Source organism: Tubulanus polymorphus, chromosome 4 (assembly GCF_964204645.1).
Source record: "Tubulanus polymorphus chromosome 4, tnTubPoly1.2, whole genome shotgun sequence".
Lineage (NCBI taxonomy): Eukaryota > Metazoa > Nemertea > Palaeonemertea > Tubulaniformes > Tubulanidae > Tubulanus > Tubulanus polymorphus.
Window position 1 is genome coordinate 9,533,208 of NC_134028.1, and position 9,681 is coordinate 9,542,888.

General features: G+C 38.5%; 1 protein-coding gene across 1 annotated transcript; it reads right to left on the bottom strand.

Annotated features, from left to right (window-relative positions):
* Nucleotides 1–440: 440 nt before the first annotated feature.
* Nucleotides 441–8,440, bottom strand: LOC141904290 (rhodopsin-like). The gene is made up of 3 exons (XM_074792868.1): nucleotides 8,301–8,440; nucleotides 4,978–5,114; nucleotides 441–1,363 (listed from the first exon to the last, which is right to left on the bottom strand). Exons 1-3 carry the CDS (start codon nucleotides 8,438–8,440, stop codon nucleotides 441–443), a joined length of 1,200 nt encoding a protein of 399 aa, XP_074648969.1.
* Between the last annotated feature and the right edge of the window lie 1,241 nt (nucleotides 8,441–9,681).

Here is a 9,681-nt window from a genome sequence, read left to right on the forward strand (position 1 = left end):
TTTTATCATAGCATCGAATATATGAAACGACCTGTAACACTGTCGGCTTTGCTCATTTACATCGATGGTCACCTAATCAATCGTTGGTGGCTTATTGATATATCGGATAAAGCTTAAAACCAACCAAATTGTTACTGAAGTTTATTTCCTTTCAAAATACGCAAGTAGCTGCAATGATAGCCTAGCCCTTTTCTCAATCAAAAATCATACGAATTTACGTATTTCGATTTATAGTACGCGGACCTTCGTTACATATCAGGGCGTTTAGCAACCACATAGAAATGGCTACACAAAAGTGTGTGGCCTGACGGTTTGTCAGTAAAATTCAGAAAGACTCTTAACTTGTGGGCACATTCAGATTTCTATCCCCTTTTAAAGAGCTGGTGTGAATGGACGAGTAAACCAATATTGTGCGTTAATAGACAAGTTTGCAAACCGAATCACATATGCATCTCAGCTTGTTGGTTCATATCCTGTTGACTAGCAGATGTTGGAGTGCCGATGTTTTTAAGTTCTGTATTCTGGGTGACAGTTGTAGCGACGGTATTCGTGCTAGGACTTTGAACAATGCCAGGCGAAACGATATCGGTTTCACTGGACGCTTGCGAAATGCTCCCTCCCCTGCCGGAGACCCCGCCTGTATCTGTACGGGATAAGCTTTTCTTCGGAACTGAGATGAAGCAGGCCATACACGGGAATTCTTTCACCAGGGCGATTTTATATTTAGGATGGCTGATGGCGTACACTATTGGGTTATAAACAGCACTGGTTTTAGCGAATAGAACGGGTATTTGCGCCACATACGGACCCAGTAGAGCTGAATCACCGATCAAACCCATCAAGGCTACTGTTGCGTATGGACCCCATGATAGGACATAGAGGGCCACGAGTACAGCCGAGATTTTAGCTGCTTGGATATCAGATTTTTTATCTTTACCAGAGCGCATATCTTTGGCGTTCATGGCTTTGGCCATTTTAACCATTTCCCTCTCGTGCTGTCTGACGGCGAGAACGATTTTTACATAGCAGAAAATGATGGTCATCATCGGGAATGCGAAACCGAAAAGATACAATCCTATGTTGAAAATGATATTGGAAAGCGAACGGGTCAGGTAGTCGAAGGTACAGCTACTTTGAAAACCTTCCGGGATGTAGGCTCCGAACCCGAACAGTGGTAAACCTGCCCATATTGTCGACCAAATACACGAGAATACTATCATGATAAACGCTCTTTTCTTCGTCATTCGTTTCAATGCGTCAAAAGGCGTCGCGATTACGAAATATCTGTCTAAAGCTATGAGCGCCATAGTGTTGATCGATAACAACCCGAATATACCGCCAAACAATCCGTATATCTCGCAAGCTGGAAATAGACGAAATAGAGCATTTATTAACCTGTTCCTCGTAATGTTTCTTGCAAGTTGTTTCTGTGTTCTTGCTTCGTATTCCTATGGTATTTCATCAATTTTATATCTAGCATTAAGGTAACCTCTTACCTCTTCGCCGTGATTTTATAGTATAGCGTTATATAAAGAAATGGAATATTATCACTATTGTTATTATTATTACTAAAAAAAATGAATTAGTCAAACAATGTAAGTCTACCATTTTACAATTGTATACCAATTTTTGTATGCCGATAAACTGTAACAGTAGAAAAACGAGAGTGAGAAAGTATGAATGTGAGTGTGAGAGTGAAGAGTGTATTTGGGTACCTGTTGCTACAAATAAAAGCTTTTAACAGGTTCACCCAGCTAATATATATGTTAGAAAATTATGTAAGCACTTCTTTATTAACCCATGTTTATTAGCTGAATAAAGAACAATAATACAATAATACAATATAATAATAAAGAATATCAAAAATTATTGATAATGTATCAAATTGACACGACTCTTTAGACTCGTAACGTGTATATTTTTCTAATCGTTAGCAAAACTGTTTGTTTCCATTCTCTTTAATATCTATTCTATATTTAATGCTTTGTCGCTCGTTCATACTATTTTTCTCCTGACTTTTCATTTCTTTAATAGACCAATGAAAGACGTGCGGCCAGGGTTTGTGCTGGTGCGAACTTCGGCGGTAGGCAACCAAGCCCTGGCAAGCAAGTATGGGGTAATATTATGTGAATCGATGAGATCATCGATCTTAGCGTTCCCAAAATAACAATTTCAATTGTTAAAATTGGCGTTTAATTTGAAATGGATTTATTTTCACGCTTTTTTCCAAGGTGTCAATTAACTTTCGAGATAGTTTTCTTGTTAGATATTTACTTCAGAGGGGATGAAAATCTTGATGGGTAAACGTTTGAGACATATCGTGACCCAACAGATATTCGTACTTGTAATATGACTGTGTACTTTTACCTTTGCGTGTTACTTGTCAGTCGCAAAGCCTGATGGCGTGACAAGCGACAATACGTAGTCGAGGACACTATACCGGTCTCTTATATCGTTACTGTGATTACGCGATAAAAAAGCCATGTTACCATGACAACAACAAAAATTTTAGGACATATAATATCACCGAACCCCTTGCAGACTGATTGCTTGATTCGATCGATCGATTAGCGGTAAATTGATTTCTATAGATTGGAAATAATTTGAAAAATCAAGCAGGCTAGAGGAAACATGGTGAGGTCATTATATGGTAGCAGATAGCGTAGATATCTTGATAGGCAAATTAAGGGCGATAAAACGCCTGAACGCCCAAACGAGAAGAAAAAAGAACGCAAAATCGTTTTAAGCAGAATCGGTTTAGTGACCCCCATCAGAAGAAATTTCGGAATTCAGTTTTGGCGACAACGCTTAAACGATAGGTTAAAGTATAACAAAAGTTCTACACCCGGTAGTTAAGATATAAATCCCACAATCACGAAATCAAAAAGTTATTTAGAAATATCGAAACTTTAAAATTTATTGAAAACCCGAATTTTCGGTTTTACGCTAATCAAAAACCATTCCTTGATAATGGTTTTTGATTAGCGTAAAACCGAAAATTCAGGTTTTCAATAAATTTTAAAGTTTCGATATTTTCAAATAAATTTTTGATCTCGTAACTGTCGGATTTATATTTTAAACGTCTCTCACGATTCATTGCGTAGTTTTACCTAGTTTTACACCCGGTTTCACCCCGAAAGGTTCAACTCAGGGCCCAGTTTCACATACGTATTAAGGCCTAAATCGATTTTAAGATCGCCGGAATTAATGAAGAAATTAAATCGATTTAAGAGTTAAACTTTTTTGTGAAAATGGGTCCTTCAGATCTTTGGTTAAATTGCCATTGGCAACTTCATGTTTTCATGTTTTCAATGTGGTAACAATTTTAACCTACTGTCTGTCACGCGTCCCCTGCGCGCGACGTTTCGATCCGTAATAATCAGTTGATCTGACTTTATTTTCATTATCCATCAGTTGGATTATGCTTTCGGATTTAAACTGTGAATTGGCATAGACTAGTTTCTGGTTTCATCTATCAGCGATTGTATACCTACAATATGCTCGCGTAATGCTGAAAAATGGCCCCCACGGTCCGTAATGTGGCACCGCCTCCTGAATTATGTTTTGCAAATTGATATGCGATGACTTCATAGCATCGTCCCCGAGCGTCCGTGGAGCAGTTTTTTGAGCGTGAGTAAACAATCGGTGATAAATGAAAAAGAAAGCAACTGAAGGAAAAGACGTCTGTTATTTCTGAATGCAAAATTCTAAAGCCGGGCGTAGGTCGTCCTTGCGACGCGACGCGATCGTCGCTGGCGGTCACAGTGAGTCGCGTCGCAGTGAGTCGCAAGCCGTCGCAAGGCCGACCTATGCCCGGCTTTACTGTCTGGGGGCGTAAGTCGGTTACGATGCGATTATCGGCGACTGTGTGCGACTAGTTTTTCAGTCGCAAGAGCGTGTAGGTCGGTTGCGACGGTCGCGTCGCGTAGCAGAAAGTAGAACATGTCCGACTCATTGCGACCGTGTCGTCGCTGGCAGTCCCAACCCGTTGCTGGCAGTCGCAAGGTGGCGTAGGTCACAAGGCTCACCTTCGCCCGTCTTAAAGCTCGCCGCACACGGTATAACATTTTGTTTTAGCACAAACAGAAAACACGTTTTTCACAAAGCGTGAATTATTTTAAAAGCGTGCTCAACGCGCAGAAAACATTTCTTGCACCATGGAATCCATGGAATCCACAATAAACACAGTTATTCACATCAATTTTTGAATATACGTCATGTGACGCAGCGACTGATTGGTTACTCGGCCGTGTTTTGCAAAACGCAAAACATCCTACGCACACGGGACAAAAAACGTTTTAACTGGACCCAGGACCCGGTGTCACAGTTGTGAGTTATGATCTTGGAGTAGATTGGTTGAAAATTAACTACATTTTCAATCAGTGAGGAACTGGGTCCTGAAAACTATTCAGGCGAATTTATCGAAACGTACCTAATTCTGGGTACAGTACTTTACGAGTATAGGGTACTCAAGTCTGGGTATCCTTTGGGGATGAATGAGTTTTGTTGATTCTCATTGCAACAAATATGGCCGAACTGCAAATGAGTGTGGCCGCAATTTTCTTTTCTCGGGTATGCTCTTGAGCATGGTAAGGCAAGTGCCTTACCCGAAATTGAGTATACCCTTGGATAAATGTGCCGAGAACCATACTTCAAAACGAGTACATGCGTCGATAAATGCGCACTTACTCACACCTGAGTATGTTTCGATAAATTCGCCATGCTATGGTGGCTGATTCGGGCTTGACTAAAAGAAATTTTCTATACGGCTAGACCAACGATAAAATTGATTTTCACATCGGCCCGTTTTTTTTGGTTTTCGCGCACGAGAAAACCGAAAAACTGGCCAATGTGAAAATTTTTTAATCGTTGCTCTAGCACTAATCAAATGTTTTAGTATGGCCCGAATCAGCCACCATACCATGCCGATTCTAAGGTCCACATAATGTGAACGTATGCAACCTGGCGAATACTTACTTTTCATACCGAACGTCCATCGTCTTTGGAAGGCGGATAAAGTAAACAATGGAAATCCATTAACTGCTGAGAAAGTTGTATCCGATAACGCTAAACATATCACAAACATATTCGGCGGGGTCCGCAAAGTTTTTGTCCTGACAATAGATAATTCAAACCGATTGTTATAGTAAACCGAACATCAGATATCATTAATATCACACATTTTCTATCACATAATACGTACACACTTACACTATGAAACTGACGAATAAACTGATAAAATGTACGTACACGTACGGAAGCGTCCTTGGGACATATCTATCTTGAAACAATTTTTCGAGGTAAATTCAGAGTTTTTAACTCGGAATAAACTAGTTTCCTTCAATTAAAAGTGATATTTCTAGGTTTCCGAGGTTTTTAGAAATTGCTTATAATTTGATTTAAAAAAAAAACTAGTTTATTCGGAGTAACAAACGCGGAATTTACCTCAAAATTATTTTTGAAATTGATACAATGATATACGATATATTTGACAAATAACATCATGTACGGGGCTTGAACTTAGTCCCAGGTTTGATCAACCTTATCTATGTAATGAGAATGAAGCTTACATTAAGATATCAATTGCTCGTTCATAATGGAATATATATTTTATGCAATGACAAAAGAACATACATTAAACGCTGTTGTTGTTCGTTGAATATTTCAAGTGGCCGATCTAATTGAGAGAGAAACTGCAGTTTTCTCTCAAATTCAACACACACTGTCATTTTCTACTTTCAATTATTGAAGTAGGAATTTCTTCAACACGTTAGGACTACTTTTTACGCTTTTCTTGTTAAAGTTGCTAATTGGGTTAGCTTCGCCGGTATACATGTCTATATAAGAAATGTCTATATAAGAAATTCAGAAAAAAAAATGAATCATCTCGTGGCAACAAAGACAAATTGTTTATGTAGAGTATCAGATCTTATCGCTTTGGTTTCTATGCTTTGACATTGTTCAATATCGAAGGGGATTTAACATGTGTAGGCAAGAACTTCATACAACAAAATGGCCTCAATGGTTTCACATCGTCACTGATCTCAGAATATTCAAAACGCGTTCAAAATACTCTAGAATTGCCATCAAAATTCTAAATTCTTCTTTAAAATCATGTATGAATTATGATTTTTGATGGAATGTTAATATCTAATCAAAACTTTTGCTGCAAAATAGCGTAAAAGTGACCTAGAAACTGAAAACATTGAACTGCTAAATGCTGGCAAGAAATTCTAAGATCGAGTACACGATGAACTTCAAGTTATGTTCTCGCTTGCGTTTGTATTTTTCTTGTCTACTTTTAATTCCTAATGTCTTCCTGTCGTGTTTACGCTGGCGCAGCAAAACTAAACAAACAACGAAATCGGATTTTCCATGGCGGGTAAAATTTGATGTTGATTTCAGGAGCGATGTTATATAAAGATCTTCGGTCCTGCTTCCTATAGCATACCAATATACCTTATGATGAGAAATAATTTTTAAAAAGTTTTTAGATACACTACCAGTACCACCACCACTGCCATCATCCACAATAACAAAAACAACAACCAACTATTTACCACCGACAACAACACTATCACCACCACCAACCACCATCACCACGATCATCACCACCTTCTCAAGCATCACCAGCCACGAAGAACATTCGCCGCTTCGCTGGGCATAAATAAGGGTTTTCTAAGTATTGGAAGGAGCCCGGCCTGTGTTTCTTATTTAGAGCTTGATCACATCAAGATCACAACAAGAAGACTGAAGTCAGTCCATTTTAGGTACCCGGGGATACACAGTGACAAATCAAACAATTTATTGGTTTCGTCAGAGTAACCAGAGAGCAATTTGCCAAAATTTTCTTTTATATTGGTGCGAGTTTACATTTACCCTAAAACAACGAATAGCACGAAGGGAAATTTTTAGAATGGATTTGTATTGCATCTACGCATTGATACGCGAACGTAGAAAATCACCCCATTGAGCGATTCGGTAAACGGATGACACTGGCTTGAGTGAACACGCAATTGAGAAAAAAAATCTCGCTAATTCTTGAAGCTTTGCTGTTGGCGAAGCGGATGATAGACAATGTGAACGTGCCTTCAATGGTATGTCTTTGTGCAAGGCCACTAATCAAACTACACAACTGATAAAAACGATATAGCACTGTAGGCCCTCGCTAAGGTAAGTAACTCGCTATGCGATTAACTGTGACAGAGATATAAAATCCGATTAATGAAACCCCAACATATCATCCTTAAAATCGATATCTTAAAAGATCATATCAAGTCAATAGATCATTGGCAATATTATGGACGCGCGCGCTGTAAACGGAGTAACGTGGCACAGCGCATGCGTAATACACAACCAATGACGGGATTGCCAGATTTGATCATGATCAGACGTTGCCATGCCTGGCAATCCAGATTGCTGTTGGCGAGTAAGTTTAGATTAAAATTACGAAGTCTATGTATAAACCATATACGGTATGGACCTGGCTCCTATTTTGCTGAGCCTACAGGCGTGTGGTGGGCTTTGGAAGACGATGTTTCAATCATTTCATACGCATTGAAATCATCAAAACTATGGAATTTTTACTATTCAATGTTGCGGTGTTAGGTCTAAGAAAAGAAGATGGAACAAGAAAATCCTCTAACGATTCTAATGATTCTAAAACAGATAAAGATTCTAAAGCGTAACGAACTTTCAGCAGGAAAATGGAGAAAGTGACCTAAATTTTAGAACGTAGAATACCCACATTTCATTCACATCTGATGATAATCTCATTAGCGAGTGTCCAGAATTTCGTCGTATCACTTTAAATTCATTGGTTTCAATCATTGATACAATTCGGTTCGATAACTATGATTTTTTCTTAGTTCAATGAAGTGGGCTTTTTGAAATATTATTACATTTTGTCTGCGTTTAATAACGAGCGGTAAATTCATTTCAAGCGGTCAATTCATTTCAAGTAGTTTCAGCGGGTATTTCAATTCAATTATAATATTTTTCTGTTCATATAAATCGGGCATTTTTTAAACGTTTTACATTTTTTCTTCAAGCAATCAAAGTTTTTTCTCGAATTACGAATTTACTAATTTACTGCATGCGTAGGTAGTTTCCAGTTTATATTCTACGTAATTCATTGGTATCATTCATTGATAATGTTTGGTTTGATAGTTTTTTTTTCTAATTTCATTAAGTGGGCATTTTTACATTTTGTGTGCGAGCAATCGATTCTTTTTCTCAACGGATTTGCTAATTTACTGCATAGGAAGTTTCAGTGGATATTCTGTTCTTTTTATACTCACTTGCAGAATACAAACACTACGAGCATATTACCAATAACGCCGATGATTCCGATTATACCGATATAAATTCCTACCAGGTAGAAATGTAAATCTGGAATGCCCGGTATGTCGAATTGTCTCCAATGTGGGTGGATATACATGTCATCGTAAACCCACCATTTAGTCGTGTTATCTTCGGGTGTCGTACAAATTCCGGAAGTGGTGATCGGGTCTGCCGATGATGTCAAGATCGACGTACTCGGCGGCGGCTCTGAGGTTGACATGATTTACTAGAAAAGAAAAATGGCTAATTAGTCAGCAACATTTATCTAAGATATTAAAAAATCGATATCATAGAAGATTTTGTTTGATTTGTTTACATTTGGCGTCTCTTACAAACCCACCACACCTGCCCGGAGCGAAACAGGGAGTTCGATTTTGAAATCAGAAATCGAAGTACAGATATAGTTGTATGATCGGCGGTCAAATTTACATAGTTTTTTGTTTGAACCGAAGTACATAATTGTAGATTTCGGCTCCGGTTCATTGCGCCGCGACTGATTGAGGTTAATTTTGTTGGCTGCCTAATTTGTTTTGCGTTTGCTTATCTGTTTTGGTCTCTATTTATCATAGAAGCGCTCCAAAAGTAAATTAATTAACATCGTCTGACAATTCTAAACCCACTAAGCGAGAAAAAAAACGATGGCATTTACCAGATGGATCCACCAGGGATAAGATTAAAGCCGATTTAAATTGAGACTGTCTCCTCTGAAATAGGATGTCACCTGCAAATGTCTTTAGCAATCATCCTATGGCTATCTATTTCCGGAAATGCTGTATACGAATCGGCGATCTGTCGTAATCAGATAGCTCCGCAGTCGCATAGATAACCAACTAGTGCCACGACTAATCAGCCGGAAAAAACTTCTATAAATGTGAGGTGGCCAAGAAGTTTTCATTTCCACGGATGCAACAAACCGATAGATCTACGTATATATGCTATGATAAGTTGTTAAAGAAAACCGTTGTGGCGTGAGTACTGAAACCCGTGAACTCGTCGAGTTCGGTTCACTGCTCCTTTCCTGATTAAAATCATTATCACATCGAGCTTACATTTCAAACACACACCCATTAATAACTAACTACAAGCAAAATAAGCTAACTAAAATGCATCTTGCATCTTTGATAAGACAACGGTACCACGTGTGCGGATTATGTCATCATTTTAGACTGGAGTGTCAATTTTTCAACGATATTAGGAATTCATTAATGAATTATACCTTATACATAAAGAATTGGTAAAAATCGTGGTAAAATTCAATCAATTGCGTGACAAAACAATGAATACCTTATCCTCATTGCCTCTCTCCACCCAGGAGTAAATGGGTACTTGGCCTGATAG

Bases quoted from the DNA above. Each gene is read 5' to 3' on its own strand.
- LOC141904290 (XM_074792868.1), bottom strand. From the start codon at position 8,440: ATGTATATCCACCCACATTGGAGACAATTCGACATACCGGGCATTCCA. The intron at 5,115-8,300 runs GTGAGTATAAAA...ATCTATTGTCAG, and splicing joins GTAGTGTTTGTATTCTGCAA to GACAAAAACTTTGCGGACCC. The intron at 1,364-4,977 runs GTAAGTATTCGC...GTCTATTTCCAG, and splicing joins ATGGACGTTCGGTATGAAAA to CTTGCGAGATATACGGATTG.